Consider the following 18,974-nt stretch of genomic DNA (forward strand, 5'->3'; position numbering starts at 1 on the left):
CCTCTCTCACTTTCATCAAGAGACTTTTGAGTTCCTCTTCACTTTCTGCCATAAGGTGGTGTCATCTGCATATCTGAGGTTACTGATATTTCTCCTGGCAATCTTGATTCCAGCTTGTGCTTCATCCAGCCCAGTGTTTCTCATGATGTAATCTGCATATAAATTAAAGAAGCAGGGTGACAATATACAGCCTTGACATACTCCTTTTCCTATTCGGAACCAGTCTGTTGTTCCATGTCCAGTTCTAACTGTTGCTTCCTGACCTGCATATAGGTTTCTCAAGAGGCAGGTCAGGTGGTCTGGTATTCCCATCTCTTTCAGAATTTTTCACAGTTTATTGTGATCCACACAGTCAAAGGCTTTGGCATAGTCAATAAAGCAGAAATAGATATTTTTCTGGAACTCTCTTGCTTTTTCGATGATCCAGCGGATGTTGGCAATTTGATCTCTGGTTCCTCTGCCTTTTCTAAAACCAGCTTGAACATCTGGAAGTTCACAGTTCACGTATTGCTGAAGCCTGGCTTGGAGAATTTTGAGCATTACTTTACTAGCGTGTGAGATGAGTGCAATTGTGTGGTAGTTTGAGCATTCTTTGGCATTGCCTTTCTTTGGGATTGGAATGAAAACTGACCTTTTCCAGTCCTGTGGCCACTGCTGAATTTTCCAAATTTGCTGGCATACTGAGTGCAGCACTTTCACAGCATCATCTTTCAACTTTCAAGATTTGAAATAGCTCAACTGGAATTATCTAACAAATATTCACTCCCATATTGCCTTCTTAGACCACAAGTCACATAAGGCTGGAAGTGGTTTCAATTCAGTTTAACAAACATTTATTGGGCACCTACTGTGTGTGCAAGACCCTTGAGGATACAGAGAGAAACAGGTATATGACTAATGAATCAAACTGCCCTCTATGAAAGGGACCTGACTTCCCACCGCAGGTTTTCTTTAGGCTTCAGGAAGTTAAATAATTAGCACCAAACTCCTTGGAGTTTAATGAGTGTATTTTAGGGAAGGATTATTCTTTATCCCACATCAGTTCAACGATTACAGTACAGCCCTGCCCTGTGATGGGTCTCAGCCGTTCCAGCTCTGCCTCAATCTATCAATAATTCATACTCTCCTTACCTAGACACTTGGGGTGCAAACACTGGCCCATCTCCTTGGGGCACAGCTATATTGGATCCTTCTTTGTTCCCTCATGTCAATCCAGGCACTATGATATTTTGTTCATTTAATTTTTTTCAAAGTGCTCTCTGTCTCCCTCTGAATGCAAGATCTATTTTTACCCTCCTTCCCTTTTTAGGCCATCCTCCGTATTGCCTTCTACCCAGATCCCCCGCTACATTCTTTTTCCTGGGAAGTCCCTTTTCTATTTCTTCATTCAGGCTTTTAGCAGTTTTACATAGTAACTAAGGTCTTATGTACATCTACGCAAAGAGACAAGAATGGAGAGTGTTAGGGGAAAGGTTTAGGGTCTCTGGGAACCAAGACTGTGCTATAATAGTACCCGATAGAAAATGGTATTAGAGCAGAGAAAAGAGAGGATATAATTCTATTTGGAGAGAGAGAGAAAGATTCAGAAGGGATGTGACATTTGAATTAAGTCTTAAAGGAGCACTCCCTCCTCAGAAAATGGTGATAGAGATTGAAATTCCCAACCAAGAAAAACAGCATGAGCCAAGGCCTGGCAGTATAAAATACATGCCCTATTCCAGAAGGCAAAGCCTGTCACTTATTGTTTGGAGTATTAGGAAGGATAAGGGGTTGGGACAAAATGAAACTGGAAGATTGGGTGAGACCAAGTTTTAAAGTTTTTGAAGAGATGGAGAGTTTGAGTTTCCTCCTACAGGCTAGGGAGAACCATTAAAGGCTGTAAACAGGAGTGTGACAGGGCCAGATATATGTTTCAGGAAGATGATTTCTGGCCACAGTATGGTGGACAGGTAGAAGTTAAACCAGTTGAAAAGTGACCCCAAACCCAGGGAGGGCTCTTTTTCTTCCCTTTTCTCCCTGTTCTTATCATAATCCAGTAGAGAAGTAAGTAAATATATTTGAAAATAGTATTTTGTCATTCATTTTTAAAGATAAACACTCTCAAGTAACACATGTATAAAAGTGGCCTGTCTCAAGATGAGATGAGAATACAGTGATCCTTCAAGATTTGTTAAAAAATATATATATACAATTTGGCATTTGAAATCCTCTCCTTCCCCTTCTTAGAATCTCAAAGCCATTTGAAGCATCACTGTCTGGGTTTGGGTCAGGATTCTCACTTTATCCTGCTGCCACTTACTGTGGTTTGGCTGCTAAAAGGAATTCAGGTCATTTGGATCTCTGTGGCTCAGTATTAAGGATGGATTCTTAGGATTAAAAATAAAGCTAAAGGTACTAAATTAAAGTGTTAGTCACTCAGTCGTGTCCAACTTTTTGTGACCCCATGGACTGTAGCCCTCCAGGCTCCTCTCTGTCCATGGAATTCTCCAGGCATGAATACTGGGGTGGGTAGCTGTTCCCTTCTCCAGGGGATCTTCCTGACCCAGGGATCGAACCCAGGTCTACTGCATTGCAGACAGATTCTTTACCATCTGAGCCACCAGGGAAGCCCCAAGTTATAGATACATGTTATTAATAAAATCAGAAGACACAAGAGGCTTCCTGAGTTTAAACCATTTCTGTGGTGATTACATGAATTCTCAATCTTTTTTCCCATAGCACATGACCACCAACATTTATATGTCCAACCCACTTTCATAAGAACCCATGATTTTGAAGAAACACAATTATTTTTTCAAGGAAATAAAGCTCTGTTGGAGTTCTTGATTGCCATGATTATAATACTACATCAAATGTGTTTAATCACCATCGACTGTGGCATAAATAAAATACACTATAAGTCATTTTTAATTGACTTTTCCTTTAAGAAAGCATATTGAATGTAAATGATGGTATTATTATAGAAAAGCTTTGAATCCATTCTTATTCTTAAAGTGAATTACTCAAAATCTCTGCCATTTCTATCAATACCTTCAACTGATCAAAAGATGCCCTGGTGTCCTAATACCAGGATTGAGAATTAATAAATTATTATATTGAATTAGTTTTATTAAATTGAATTAGATGAACTATTTACTTACTGGATGCTGTTGTTTATTCCCATTTATTTAGATGCTAGAACTGGTGCATTGAAGTTATCATACTTAGAGTTGGAAGGCCTTTTTCCCCAAAACTTTCACTTCTTGTAAGTAAAATCCAACTGAAAGTAGACATGGAAGAGGAACATCCCTGAAAACCACAGGCATCTGTGGTAATTAGTGTAGTGCCTTTTTGTGGAAACAAGAAGTTTCTTCATATGCCATGAACATTAATTGTTTCTGTATGTTACCTTATAGCTTGGCATTGGGGCTTCCCTGGTGGCTCAGTGGTAATGAATCCGCCTGCCAATGCAGGAGATGCAGGTTTGATCTCTGGTTGGGAAGATCCCCTGAAGAAGGAAATGACAACCCACTCCAGTATTCTTGCCTGGGAAATACAATGGACAGAGGAACCTGGCAGGCTACAGTCCATGGGGTCACAAGAGAGTCAGACATGACTTAGCGACTAAACAACAAACGAGTTTGACATTATTAATGGACGGTTTATGAAAAGAAACCAATTTGGATATTTGACTTAAAAATCTTGCTTCTTTTTAAACCAAGATTTCTTCCTTAAAGAGTAAATGAATCATGTCCAAGATTCCTGCATGAGCCCCACAGTGGACCAGGCTTCCTTTTCCTTCTTCTCTTGTGTCAGAGAGGCCTTTCAAATCTTGGTGTTCAAGCAGCACTGTTTGAGAGCTCCAGGTTTCTTTCCCTTGCATTTTCTTTTCCTTGTGTCCTTTTATTGCATTCTTTTTCTTTCATTTTTGTTCGACATATCTGTTGATCTCTTGAATTTCACACAGACTTGCCCTAAAAACAATTCTATAGATTAGTCATCTAGTACCTTACAAAGTAAATGAGAAATATAGGACCTTAAAGTAATTTTTTGATATTAAAGTCTTGGAATAACCGCACATTGTGTCTATTTCTTTTTCTGTATTTTTTTTGGCTGTACCCTGCAGCATGTGAGATCTTAGTTCCCCAACCAGGGATCAAACCTGTGCCCTCTGCATTGGAGTCTTACCCACTGTACCACTAGGGAAGTCCCACATTTTCCATGTTTAAATGAGGTCTCTTGTGGGCAAGTGAGGTGGGAAGACCCTTTCTTTCCTCAGCTACTTCTGAATGTGTCTCCTCAGCTGAAACTCAGGGTGGTGGAAAGTGCTTGGGCTTTTCTAGCTGAGCAGCCTTCAGCAAGCCCCGTAATTTCAGTAAGCCTATTTCCTAGTCTATAAAGTGGAAATGGCAGTAATACAGACTTCACAGGGATGCTATGGAGCTCAAATTAAATGTGAAAATGCTTGAGAAAATGCAGGTTAAGACCTGTTAGGTTTTTTAAAAACATTTTTATTAAAATGTATTAGTTTTAATAATTTTATACATCAATTATCTATTTTCTTCTTAGCACTTCCAGCCTAGACTCTACCAAGAATTTTCTGTATCCTCAGTGTAACAAATTTCTTCCACAGATTTTTACACAGTTTGGTCTGTTACCTGGATTAACAGATTTTTTTTAAAGACCTTAAAATACTGGAGGGGAAACAAGGGTCCGTCAAGATCTCCTGAATATTTGTCTCCTGCATTGGTTTTAACTATGTGTGTGATTTCTACCATTCTCTGACATCCTTCAGTCTAGCTCCAATTGCACTTATTTTGTTTCTTAGTTTCTTATGTCAGAGTTTGTTGAAGAACTTGGTTAAGTACTTTGTGTTCAATCCCTTCCTTTCATCTCCTATCCAATTTATTTCTCCATGAGAGTAAAGGCTTCCATGTCTTTGAAACTTTTAGGTCCTAAGTCTAATGGCTTAGAATTTTTCACCTTACATGTGTTAGTATATATTCCTTAATAAGCAAAGCACAAAGACTGAAAACTGTGAGAAATAAATGTAAACTCAAGTGGATATTGAATGGAACCAGATTATGTAAGCCTGTCCTAAGGGACTAATGAAGGAAGAATCATTGAAACCATTGTCCCTGTTTCATGTGTAGAAGATGAACACTTCCTGCCAGACACCTCAAACTGTCATTTATTGACTGGTTCCTGAAAATTGAGAAAAAAGGCAAAAAGTAATCCAGAAATGCAAGAAGCTAAGAAAAATAGTAATGAACTTATTAAAGAAGGACTCAGAAACCTAAAACAAAGGAGAGGATTTAACCAACAGATTATTCAGTCGCTCAGTCATGTCCAACTCTTTGCAACCCCATGGACTGCAGCATGCCAGGCTTCCCTGTCTTTCACTGTGTCCCGGAGTTGGCTCAAACTCATGTCCATTGAGTTGATAACCATCTCATCCTCTGTCGCCCCCTTTTCCTCTGGCCCTCAATCGTTCCCAGTACCAGGGTCTTTCCCAATAAGTTGGCTCTTCACCTCAGATGGCCAAAGTATTGGAATTTCAGCTTCAACATCAGTCCTTCCAATGTATATTCAGGGTTGATTTCCTTTAAGATTGCTGGTTTGATCTTGCTGTCCAAGGGAGTCTCAAGAGTCTTCTCCAACACCACAGTTCAAAAGCATCGATTCTTTGGTGCTCAGCCTTCTTTATGGTTCAACTCTCATATCCATATGTGACTACTGAAAAAACCATAGGTTTGACTATACAGACCTTTGTCTGCAAAGTGATGCTGGAGATTAACAACAACCAAACAGGAGACTACTATACCTCCCACCCTACCTGCCATATCCCCTTTGATTTTGTCCATTTGAGACACTGTGAAGTATATCTGTCATTTTGCAAATGCACACACACACCAGTGATCTGTGAGAATTGGAATCACAAATGGAACTTGACCATTCCCAACCTTCAAATTTTAGATTTTATCCAACCTCATCCCCCAAAATCCCAGGTCCTATATCATGGGTACTTTAATGAAAGAAACTGGAACTTCATCCTGCCTGAAATTCACCCCAGGGAGCTATCTGTCTCCAGGATGGAGTTGGCCTGGTCTCTTTTTCAAACAATTGAAAAGAACTTGGATTAAAAGGAAAGGAGAAGATAGAAGTCCAGTGTAGGGAGAGGAAAATGTTGAACAAAAGATGGAATTTTTTAAATCATTGATTTTCATTTCAGGTTGATTGGGCAAGAGACCAGGCCAGTACCTATAATGAAAGTTTGTGGCTACTGTTTTTTGCTGCAACCTTTTTGCAATAGAAATTGTGAGGCCTCTGTGCTATTAGCCTTGTGCTGTGGTATTGCCAACTGATTTCTCCAATTCTCTTTTCTCAGTGGGCTAGAATGCGGCTGATTAAATAGGCCGTGACTCACATAAGCTCCCGTGTCTTTTTTATTGACTACTTTATGGAAATGTATCACACTCCAAAGGGCCCCCATTGTTGTTGCTGTGCGTGGCTAACTAAGGAGTCATGCTTAGTGCTGAGAGATGGACTTCTACTCTGCAGAGGTGGTATGGGTGGGATACAGGGTTTACAGGAATCTGGATGGGGAAAGAAAGATGTCTGAGAATTTCTTTTATCTTCATCTGTCATGAAAGTTGGGTGGCCATCACTTCTGGGTAACACTCTTCTCTGTTGATCTTATCTTTATGGCCCCACATCCTTCAGCTAAGTGAATCTTTTCTTTATATGGGCTATTCTGAGAGATTTAGTTAAGTGCAGTAGGAGAGAGAGATTATGACACTAATGCAATTCTGTTTTGTGCTGATATAATGTGATACACCCCTAGGTTTATCCAAAGAGCAATTTATTTCCAGTAAATCTAAATCATTTCTTTTGTTTTCCATCAAGGTGGTGATATCTTTTTTAGGTAATGGACAAAAAGCCTTGATTAAAAAAAAAAATTATATACTTAAATGTTTTTGCCTTAAAATAGCAACTCATGCAACTGTTTGTGGCTTCTTCCTTCCATTTTTATGATAATAAAAATGATATTTTTATTACCATCCCGTAAAACATCTACATACTTTCTATTACATGTTAAGTAACTCTGCATATCGGTTCACCTGTGAATTCAGACATACAAGGCTCTTCCAGCCTCATCACACAGGATGGGAGTTAATGTGTATATCCTCAGGACCATCAGTTCTTGATCAATGAGACCCTGAGCTGACACTGAAAGGGGAGAGAACTTGATTGCCACAGTGGCTTCTCACCTTGGATTGAGATTGATCTGGATCCCATCTGGGTTTATCTAATAGATTGTGGAGGTAATAAGATTGGGCTCAGAGTCAACTTTACATTGAGAACAATTCTGTTATTGCAGTCATCACAGAGTGCCTTAGACATAGAAGACAATCAACAGAATAAAAGTTGATTTGATCTGATTTTTTTCCCTAGCCATTCCAAACTTCACCTATAATCCCATTTTTTTCCACTGCCCATAAGGGAATGCAGGCAAGAGAGTTCATCAGTACAGATTCCCTCTAATAAGAAAGCAACATACACATCTTACAAAAACACAGCATATAAAATACTGTATTTCCAGCTCTCTTCCTCTTCAGAATCTTGTTGATAGATGACCAAGAGAGGAAATTCAGCAACTCATTCAGTGCCCAATTTTAGCAAACCAAGCGTGACTTTTAAGGTAAGAAGGCAGTGATGGTGCTGTCCCTGCTGCTGCTGCTAAGTCGCTTCAGTCGTGTCCGACTCTGTGTGACCCCACAGACAGCAGCCCACCAGGCTCCCCCGTCCCTGGGACTCTCCAGGCAAGAACACTGGAGTGGGTTGCCATTTCCTTCTCCAATGCATGAAAGCGAAAAGTGAAAGTGAAGTCGCCCAGTTGTGTCTGACTCTTCGCGACCCCATGGACTGCAGCCCACCAGGCTCCTCTGTCCGTGGGATTTTCCAGGCAAGAGTACTGGAGTGGGGTGCCATCGCCTTCTCCGGTGCTGTCCCTAGTCTCCTAAAATTAGTAACTTTGAATTCAAACATCTCTGCTGCATTATGTCTTTGTTTTCTTGGTGGTGGCATTCTTGGGTTACAGTTGGTGGGGAGAGAAAAGCCTCATGCTGATAATGTACTGAAAGTAAATGAAATTAAATAAGCGAAGCAGTGCTCATCACTACTTCCTTCCCCCCTGGGTAATTCAATTCAAGCTCTCTCTCGGATGGCAACTCACAGGGACTGTCTCTGTCACCCCGCTGGGGCCTGGAGTCTTAACATCTAAATAAAAGTTTCACTCAAGCATTTTTTATGCTCCTGCCAGCAGGATCAGTGAGCTGGTGTGGGCCCATTAATGTAATATTCATACTCACAGACTCTCCCCGAACACGAGGCAATGTCTTCCCATTTTCATAATTATAGATGTTCCATAAAATGGCATTTAGATTTGCATGAAAAAAGGAGGTTTGAATTCTAATAGAACGTTTAACATGTCTTTTATGATTCAGACTCTTGGCATCCTTAACAAGAAATTGTGTCTCTAAGTTTAATAAGACCTTAAAAAAAGGGGGAAAAAAATGGTGGGAAGAAAAGATGGAAACTCCAGGCTTAAAGGACCCTGTTTTTCTTATCCCTTGTGTCTTTCATTTAATTTTTAGGCCTCTAGGAGCAATTTATTTTTTGACAGCAGGCAGAGAGGATAGGTTCTCCTTCAAGGGCCTGCTTAGCTGCACCAGGTCCTCACCCTCAGCATGATCTGCTTCTCTTTTCTTGGAGAGCGTTTTCAAAGAGACATTAGAATTTTCAGAAGGGTGGGAGAAATGAAAGAACCCTAGACAGATGGACTTTCCTTTGCTGCTGTTCATCTCACGTGTGCCCCTGAGACCCATCCAGGAGGTTTATAGCAGCCACGGAGTTCGCTAACTGCAAAACACACAAATGGAAACAGCCCATGAACAAGAAGTTGAAAATAAGAACAAATAGCAAAAAGAGTCAGGCACTCAGCTAAAAAAGAAAGAGCTCTTCTGATCTACATTTTTGAAACTAAGCTGGAAACAGCGTAGAAGCAAAAAGTTTAGTCCCCGAACCTGAAAAGAATGAATATTAGGACTATGCTAGCCCACTCCCTTCATTTCTCCTAATTAAGAAGTACAGAGTTTTTAATTGTTTTTGCTGTTATTTTTTTGAGAACTAAATTCCTTCCTCTTTGTCTCTGACCTTTACCCCTCCCTTCTGTAAAATGAGTATAAACCCTAGTGGTGGAAGACAAATTAGGATCTTGACTTCTCAATAAATTTGTACCTAACGAGGCTAATTGAAAGCCAAGAGTGTTAGCAGCATACAATTAAAAACTGATGTCAGACCAGATCTTCTCTGTGTAAAGGCTTCTACCATTCCTAGACTTTTCCCTTGACATTGACAAAACCGGGATTTGGCAATTATTGCCAAGTTCAGCTATGCATAGCCTTTCTTTGTGTGAACTTAATAAAAATATATTTACTAAGGTGACTTTCTGTTTGTTAGAAAAAGGTGAGTGTGTGTTTAGTTAAGCAAATTCTTAGGTTTTTGGAGTCCTTTTCTTACCAATCAGTGCACATTTAAACAACCTCCCTTGTACAGACTAATATTATGTTTAAGTCATTTTAAGCAGTTTCAGCATTAGATATAGTTAGAAAGAAAGAAAATTTACTCCCCTCCAGTCACCTGGAGATTGTTTTATTCTGTATCATATTTAAGCAATAACCCGTCTGCCTCTTTTCATTAATGTAGATTATCTCAAGTAGCCCAAATCAATGAAAATTCTGTCAGATTTCAACAAAACATTTTGCTCTTATTCCTTTTAGGAATGGAAGACATCGAAAGAGGAGCTCAAGAGCTTGATAATATCATCAAGCAAGGATACTTAGAGAAGAAAAGCAAAGGTACTGATTAGACCCCCAGATCTCAGAACATTCCAAGAAGAGAATGGAAATGAGGAAAAAGAGGGCCAGCCTAGGGAATGCATTCTCTGTGCCCAGTGCTATACTAGGCAGGTATAAGGCAAGAGGAAAGGAAAAAAAGAAAAGTCTGGTATCTGTGTGTAGGCTGGAAAGACCTGGCCCCAGATCTCCACTTCATCAGGACAGGGATTGGTTTGTCTTGCTCACCTGGTACATCTGCTTAGTAATTACTTGTTGAATGAATAAATGAATGACTGTATTATTGTTCTCATCTCTCAATGTGCACCCGTAAAGAGCGAAACTGTGTTGCCTCAAGTGTAATTTTTATATCATATGTGAAGCAGCTGACTTTCAAGTTTCAGACAAGTCCAAATCTTCAGCTCTCACTCTTTAATTAGGATAGTAGGGTTGGAGTACCAGGTTTAACACTCAGGCAAATTGGCTTAGTACAAAGAAAGACTTGCTCGTGCCCATGGCCTAGAATGTCATGGCCATGGGTCTGGGTGGACTCCAGGAGTTGGTGATGGACAGGGAGGCCTGGTGTGCAGCAGTTCATGGGGTCGCAAAGAGTCAGACACGACTGAGCAACTGAACTGAAAAGGCAACAACACATAAAGATCTGGAGATGTGGAGAATTTTATAACTACAGGATGAGGATAGAACCTGAAAGATAAAGGAAATGTAGAGAAACCGCTGAGGTCAGAGCAAGCAAAACCTGTTTAGAACTTGGGCCTTTAACTGAGTGAGTCCTCTGCACTCTGAGTCAATATGGGATAACCTGTGGGAGTGAAAGGGAGGGTTTTACAGTCCATTAACCTGGAAAATAAAACAATAACACCCTGGACTGTGTGTTGTTGGATTTTACGGACTCTTCAGTGATTGTAGTTACCTGAATTTATGTCCCTTACTGCTCTTCTGTTTAGATCATAGTTTCTTTGGATCAGAGTGGCAGAAGCGATGGTGTGTTGTCAGCAGAGGCCTCTTCTACTACTATGCTAATGAGAAAAGTAAGTGTTCTTCATTTGCACAGCAGCACCTCACTCCTGGATGCAAGCACTTCGTAAATTCTCAAGCACTTAGATCTAAACTTAGTAGTCCTTAACTAACACCCAGAAAGAGACATGCTTAGGAAAGAAGCTTGGCTAAATAATACCTTGCTCATCACCAAAAACTCATACCAGTTTAGAAATTATAGCCCCTTTAAGCACTAGGATCGTGTGGTCAGCATATCAAAAGGCTACCTTATGACTAATAACATATTATCGAGGTCAAATGCCTTGGCATTTGTTAAAAAAGAACCTCAAACACTTTATAGGCATCAATAATATAGGTTAAATATTGAAAAATAATAATTCTGAGAAGGATTTTAGCAGCTTACCAACAGCCCAGAAATATAACCTTTGAGTACGAACTCTCTAAGAGCGTGCTTCAAACTTTATCCTACTGACTCCTGGGATGTAATCCAATGGACATCCCTAGAGCCATGGAGTGTTGAGACCCCAATAGTTGCTGTGCCCGAGAGACACCCTTCAGCCAGATGGCAGCAGCAGCAAAGTGTTGACCCAAGCCAGAAGCAGCTTCTTATGAACCACCACTGACTCAATCAATCACAACACTCATGAGCTATCCCTAAAAGACCTCCCATCCTGGCTTAACACTCTTGCTTAGTTCATGAGAAGGAATAGAGGATATAAGCACAAACTGGAGGAGCTACAAATAACTACAAGCTAAAAGTTATCACTGTGGGTGAATGCAAACTTTGAAATAGGGAATTCCTTCCTGCTGGATAGACTGCTGCAGGAGTAATGCTGCCACGCAAGAGGAAGATAAAGTAGCAATCTTGCAGGGATTTCTTTGGGTTCTACCACCTTACAGAGGCCAGTGGTCCAAAGTAAATCCTTTATTCCTTTCAGTAATTTTCTGTTTCTCCTCTCTTCCTTCTTTCCTGGACTTATTCCTCTCCCAAAGCCTGGATAGCTAGTCAGGGGAATAGTCAGATACTTACACAGTTGCCTTTGGACTTCCTGCACCTTTGGCTCAAAAGTAGCAGAAAGAACAGCTTTGCTAAATGACATGGAATCCTTCAGATTAGATCTTGGGCTTCAAGGCAGTTACCTCACTCTGCCTCTCTGCCTGCAACAGTTATCACTAACCTTCATCTTGGGTTCACCATCACGATTCCTCAGAGCCTTTCCCATATATGGGTAAAGTGTGAGGTGTACTTGGAAATGATAGCAGCATAACTCAAAACCTGAATAATAAGCCCCCTGCATCCTTCCAACCCCTAGCCCACTCTCAAATCCAGCAACTCAAGTTTCTCCCCTGAATTCTAGGCTAGCCAGGTTTTATTTTCTTATTTTGAACCTTCAAACTAATGTAACATATATGCCCTTGGTAAAATGTTTATCATTTCCCTTACCTTTAAATACGTGGTTGGTATATCTGGATATAAAGCCAGGTATCACATTCATTCATTCAGAATCCTTCCCACACAAGGTGAGGAGGGAGAGCAAGAGTGAGAGGCTTGGAGACTTTTATTGACCATTTTGCCATCAGAGTGAAATAAAATCTGGTGACCAAAGAACAACAAAACATTTTAGTGGCCAGTTAGAACAAGGAGAGATACTTTAACAAAAAAGATTCTGGTGTCAAAAAGCACTGTTGCATGGCTCCCTTCTTGCCAGTTACTTCTTATTGTGCCCAAGACATTTTCTTAGTAAGTACAGAGTGTTTGTGTATTTCTTTTAGCTCAACCAGGTGAAGACAGATGCTTTTACTTTTCTGTAACTATTTTCTTCCCATTGCCACCCCTCTCATCATCATCATCAAAAAGTAATTCATTCTAGGGACTTCCCTGGTGGTCCCGTGGTCAAGACTCCATGCTTCCAATGCAAGGGGGTGTGGGTTGAAAACCTCAACAGGGAACCACATGCTGTGAGGTGCGGCCAAAAAAAAAAGAAATTCATTCTGCAGGACAGAAAGCATGACCCAGACACTGTGGTTGTGTCTTCTACAAGTTCTGGACCACACCACGAGGACGCAAAATCGTTGGGAACCACCCCCTCTTTTTCTGTTTCTAATTCTTTTCTAAGAGTGACAGGTAGAGTAGTCTCTCCTTTCACTCACTCAGGGTCCTTTTCCTTTTATGCTCCCGTCCTCATCATCTAACGACACTCAACAGTACTCTGCTGCTTCCCAGTCTGACTGCTTGCAAGGGGGATAAAATACTGAGTTTTAGTTATTCTCCCTCTAGCATAACTTCTACCTGACCAGCAGGAGAGAAAGAGAAGTCTAGCCCAAACGCTACGTAGGACCTAGGAGGAGACCCAGACTTAGGAAGCCCCTTGTGCTGCTGTCCCTCCCCTCACATGTGCTCTGCTGGCCCTGATAATAATGCTTCAGCTCTATAATAACCTTCAAGAGCCTCATGTTTACAGCCATACTCTCCCCGCTGTAATAATTTCTTCTTTCTCTTATTATAGATCTCTTAACATTCTAATAAATTCTCTGTCTCTGTTGTACTCTTTTGGCAAAATAATCTTTCACGTTGCATTCCCTAGCTTGGCAGTGATCTCTGCCTGGCTGTCACAGTAGCGTCTTCTTAAGCTTCTCTAATAACCCTTCCTCGACTATTGTGGTTCCTCAGGGAGGTAACAGCTGTTTCTGTGCTTTTATTTTACATCCAGAGAAGATGCCCTCCCTTGGCAGTTGCATCTCTCTAGAGATAAAGGAAGCTTTCCTGTCTTGCAGGCAAGCAGCCCAAAGGGATCTTCCTCATTAAGGGCTACAGTGTACGGATGGCCCCCTACCTGCGAAAAGATTACAAGAAAGAATACTGCTTTGAGCTGACCTCCCAGGATAGGCGCAGCTATGAGGTAGGATGAGCCGAAGAGCTGGAGATCCTCATTAGTGTCGCAGTTTTGTTCCATGTCGCATGTGAGCTGTGGTTGTGATGCTGGATGCCATCCTTTGTTACCTGTCGTTTCTCACCAAGACCTTCTTTCTTGACATGTCCTCGCCTTGGCTGTGTCATGCCCACCCTTCTGTTGCCACATTCACCCATCCATCCTAGATGCTGCCTTTGCCAGGCTTCCGTCTCTCCATCCCTTCCCTTCTCAGTCTCATTCTGTAGGTGAAAGTCTTGTCTATTGCAGCACACAACCCGATTCTTTATTCAGTCTCTAATTCCATGGCTTTAATTTCCATTCTCTTTCTTTTTCAACTGATTATCTTCACTTCCTCTTACGAAATCCAGAAAAAAGAGAAATCTGACTGTAGGGTGAAGAAATAATTCATTTTTGCATATTCATCTTGCTATCCAAAATAATCTTCCTGTGTATAGGTGCACTGCGTATCTCTGGAAAGATTTCTAAGATACTAAAGCAATGAGTACTGAGTAACACTAGTGACTACTGAGGAACTAGAGGACTTGAGTCGGGGTGAGAGAGACAGTCTTCACTGTGTTCATTTTATATATTTTGATATAATAGGTAATGCATTATAAAATTAAAAAGGCCAAAAAAAGTCTGAATATGGGAATATAGTGATTTTTCACCAAAAATATACTTTTACATTGAATACACATATTTTGTGGGTGTATACACATGTTGTTTCCTCCTTGTTGGCTACTTTTATCACAGTTTTACTAAAACAATTTAGAAAAACTTTAGCTAACTTAAGAAAAAGAGAAAAGCCGTGCTAAGGTTAATATTAACCACGTACGTAACCCTTTGACCCTTCAAGTCTTTCTCAGCACTCATCCTTTCTCGTTTCTACAGTATCCTAGCCCTGATTTTGTAAAACTGACCTAGGTTTTAATTATGTAATTTCAAAAGAAATTTTTTAATTTAAACCAAACTTTTCTATGGAATTTTTTTAATAGATCTATCTGTTTTTATTATTAAGTTCTGATTTGCAAGGCCCAGATAAAAATGTATGTAAGTCTAAAACAATTTCCCTAGTAGTCATTTTTATAGACAAGTGTTTTTAAGAAATCAAGAATGACAGTATTTACTAATAAGTTTTAAGCAGGAATCTAGGTTTCTTACACAGCACATGTTTTTATCTTACCCTAATGACCAGATAATAAAAATGTTTTTCAGGAACAGTCATTTCAAGTTGATTCATTTAAAATAAGAAATTACTAAAGCCCGATGGCCTGTTTTGTAAATCAGGATGTAGAGTTTGTTTACTTCTTCTCTTTGGCCCATTGAATCCAAGTCATTACCATAGTCTGTGGATTCTTCCTCTACAATATCCTTTGGATCTTTCCCTTCTGATTTATTTCTACAGCCATCACAATAGTTAAGTCCCTATCACTTCATTCAGAGGACTAGTTAAGTAGCCTTCTAGTTGATCTGTCTCTAATTTCTCCCTATTTCAGTCTGTCCTTCTCACAATTGAAAGAATCTCCCTCTCCTTTTGCTAGAATTTACAGTGGCTTTATCTGTACTGCCTGCACTTGAAATCTGAATTCCTAAAACTCAAAGCCTTTTCATCAATTCTTCTTTGATCCTCAGCTCTCCAGCTTCATCTGTTAACTGTTCTCCAGTCAAGCTGATCTGCCTACCTTCCCTATACTTGATGGTCTTATTTCTAATCTTTGGTGGCTGGTTCTCCCTACCTGAAATGTTCAGCTCCCTCCACCAGTTTCCACCAACTCTCTTTAAAAATTCAACCCAAACAGTATTACTTCAACAAGCCTCCCTGGCTTACCAGAGGTGATAATAAGTGCTCCCTGTCTTCTCTCAGCATCCAGCTGTTTTCAGATGCACTTACCTTGTAGTGTTCCCTTGTCGAGTGTGTGTGCTGTCTCCAAAACTGACATGTTCATCTGAAGTCAGGAATTTGGGTTTGCCTTTGTCTCTGTAAACTATTCTCAATAAATGCCTGATGAATGAATGGGTAATCAAATCAATGAATGCACATGAACATGAATTCTGGATTCAAATCCAGCTGTCAGCTTTGGGTATGCAAATTTACAGAAGGAGAAAAATCTCTTTGAGTGGGATTTTGATCTTTTTTCTAAATTTTAATTCTCAGGAATCTGAGAATTAATGAGAATTCTGAGCCTTCTACTTGACTGCAGTTCAGCTCACAAGATTCCTCCCCTTGAACATCCCTAAAGGATTCACAGAAATTTTAGTGAAAGTGATAAACTAATTCACTAATTTTTCTCTAGTTTACAGCTTCTAGTCCAGCTGAAGCCAGAGACTGGGTGAATCAAATAAGTTTCTTGTTAAAGGGTAAGTATCGTTATTACAGAAACAGTATTTCAGTCTGTTTTCAATTCAAGTTGTATTGCATAAGTATAATCCATGGACTTCAATATATTTTTATCTGCCCATTCTCCCTATCATATCTTTCACATGATAACAACAAATAGTACCATGTGTGATTCAGAAGGAAAAGAAACCATCAACCTAGAGGTGACCTCTAGTATCCTTCTATCTCTTCCACCTAGAGGCAGGCAGGTCTGTAATATTTATAATCACCAGAAAAGAGATGCTAAAAACCAGCTCAGCTCAATTCAGTGTCTCATAACCCCTTATATTCTGGAAAGGAAATACATGATACCAAAGTCATCTAGATATGGTTTAGGTTCAAAATCTTCCAGCTTTAGTCAAGTAGAATAATCTCATCTAGGTGGCCTTTAAGAACGTTGGACACAAAAAACAAATTGCTGTTTCCCAAACCACAATCAAATGTTCTTTGCTTTGCCTGGGAAGAGTCCTGCCTGAAGATGTTAAATGACTGCTCTTAGAGTACCCTCTGCTGGCCATCCTGTAGGCACAGCAGTGACAGGGCCCAGGCAGCCTTGCCTGGGAGGGGCTTGGCAGGTAGGAGCACTAGCCTTGAGTCTGTCGCCTGACATTGATAACCCTCTTGATGGTACACATACCTCATGGCAGGTACCTGCCTATGCAGAAAGGCAGAAGCACCAACTTCGTACGTGACCCAAGACCTAGTGAGAAGAACATCAACCTAAAAACACCAAGCCTTTTCATCTAGTTTTTTTAATTCTGCTATAAGATTTTATTGTGGATAAAAAAGAAGGAAGCACCAGAGCTTTAATTACAATTGCCTCTTTTACTCAGTTTATGCCTTTACTATCACAGGAACAAAGTATTGCATCCACCAAGAGCGTCGCGTATAATAGACTAGAACCAGGCAAACATGAACACTGATGGTGAGGCTACAGGGTACGCTCTCATCTAGGTGCCTTGGATTTATGCGTGTAATATACCCCTAAGTGTGTAAACCTCAATAAAACTCCAAGCAGCTTTATTGAGCTGTACCCTGTGGTACTTTCAGAATCCCACATTGAAGAAATTATTCATTCCATTTTATTTTAAAACAAACAAAATAATAACATATGGTTTAAGCCACAGATGTGTCTTTGATCCCTTCCTCATATGAGGTGGCACCAGAATTCAGATGAAAATAGTTGCAAAATCTTTATTAAAAGCCTAATCAAGCCAAACAGTTTTACTGTATTTCGAAATGAGCATCGGATGTCTCTCTGTTCTTTCTTCCCCAGAGCACCCTGCTTGCTCTCGCCCATCCTGCAGAGGCCCCTCAGCAGGGTTTCAGAGAGCACTCTATACTGCGCCTCAGAGAATGAACCTTCCCAGTTCCCCATTAAAATAAGAAAGCAATCTCCCTCTCCTGCCCTGTGCTCCCCAGTGCTGTAATGGCTCAACATCCTCTATGTGGTGACCCATTTTAAGGTCAGCCAGACTGTACAGTTGCAAAAGGACATGGAAACCACATCACTCAGCCATTCCATCTGGTCCTATATTACCATTATATTTTTCCACATCCCACGTTCTCTTCCTCTTCCACTTTTGCCCGCTTTTCTCTTTACAAGCAAACCTCTCTGAAATTCTGCAGTGAGACCATAGGGGAGATGAATGAGCTTGTGACAGCTCAGGTATCCTATGGAAGCCACCATAGTTTCCAGGCCCCGTGCGCCCCGGAGAACCTAGGCCATCACTCACGCTCCCAGTTTTCCATTTGACAAGCAGCGCGCGGCACGCTGGCATTTCCCCTTCTGGCCTATTCTCTTCCCTTCACCACGTGTGCTCTCACACACCCATACTTTTCAGGGCTGCTTCATCCTGATCAAGTTTTATTGCAAGAAAGGATTTATGTTGATGGTTTAAACCTGATGCAGTGCTAGTCTGGCCTTTTCTGTAGATTTCCTGCCACCAAGTCCCGCATTAGAAATAACAGCACTTAACCTGGTGTTTCATTTTCTTTTGACATGTTTTATTCTCATCCCTCCTCCTCCTTCTCCCTTTTTCCTTCCCTGCCTTATCCTTTTCCTTTTCACCCTGTCTTGATTCATTCCCATCTCTGCCCTGACAGACCTGAGCTCCTTAACCATTCCATATGAAGAGGAGGAAGAGGAGGAGGAAGAAGAGGAGAAAGAGGAAGAAGAGGAGATGTACGATGATATCGATGGTTTTGACTCCTCAAATTCTGGTTCCCAAAGCAGACCCATTGTCTTGCCTGGTAGCGTGGGGCTCAAAGAGGCTATGGAGGAGAAAGAAGATGATATTTATGAAATCTTACCAGGTGAGACATTTCGTCTTCTAATTAACTTCCTCTAGTTTAGAAACTCTAGACCTGGTAGAAGAATAGAACTTGGACAGCTCCAGAGGAAGCCAAACCTCTGAAGGAGGCACTACGAGGAAGCTTCGGTGATTCCCAGCACGGAAGCCCTGCCCTGGGGGCAAGATGGGTTGATGGGGGTGGGGAGTGTCTTTTATCTCTGCACGTGAAGCAATTTATTACAAACATCAACAGGTTCAAGAGTCAAGAATACTCATGCTGGTTCTCATAGGTTCACTGCGAATTTCATCAAAACTCTCTAGTTTGAACTTCTTTTCTGTATAATTGTGAGGATAATGGAAAGTCACCTCAAATGATGAAGGATGTGAAAAGACTGCAGAAATATAAACGCTGACAAGCCTTTTCAGTAACACAGTAAAGCCTTGACAGAGCACAGATCACCTTTGCCTAGTCCAGATACACCACGAATCAAACCACATC

At 40.7% G+C, this 18,974-nt stretch overlaps 1 protein-coding gene across 1 annotated transcript in view; it reads left to right on the forward strand.

Moving 5' to 3' along the window:
* SKAP1 (src kinase associated phosphoprotein 1) overlaps window positions 1-18,974 on the forward strand; it is a 301,998-nt gene that overhangs the window by 243,370 nt on the left and 39,654 nt on the right. The window contains exons 5-9 of the mRNA XM_061391504.1: window positions 9,822-9,899; window positions 10,841-10,924; window positions 13,668-13,792; window positions 16,099-16,162; window positions 18,288-18,497. Coding sequence (XP_061247488.1) covers window positions 9,822-9,899; window positions 10,841-10,924; window positions 13,668-13,792; window positions 16,099-16,162; window positions 18,288-18,497 — 561 coding nt within the window. The remainder of the gene's footprint in view (window positions 1-9,821; window positions 9,900-10,840; window positions 10,925-13,667; window positions 13,793-16,098; window positions 16,163-18,287; window positions 18,498-18,974) is intronic.

Source organism: Bos javanicus, chromosome 19 (assembly GCF_032452875.1).
Source record: "Bos javanicus breed banteng chromosome 19, ARS-OSU_banteng_1.0, whole genome shotgun sequence".
In the NCBI taxonomy this organism is placed as follows: Eukaryota; Metazoa; Chordata; class Mammalia; order Artiodactyla; family Bovidae; genus Bos; species Bos javanicus.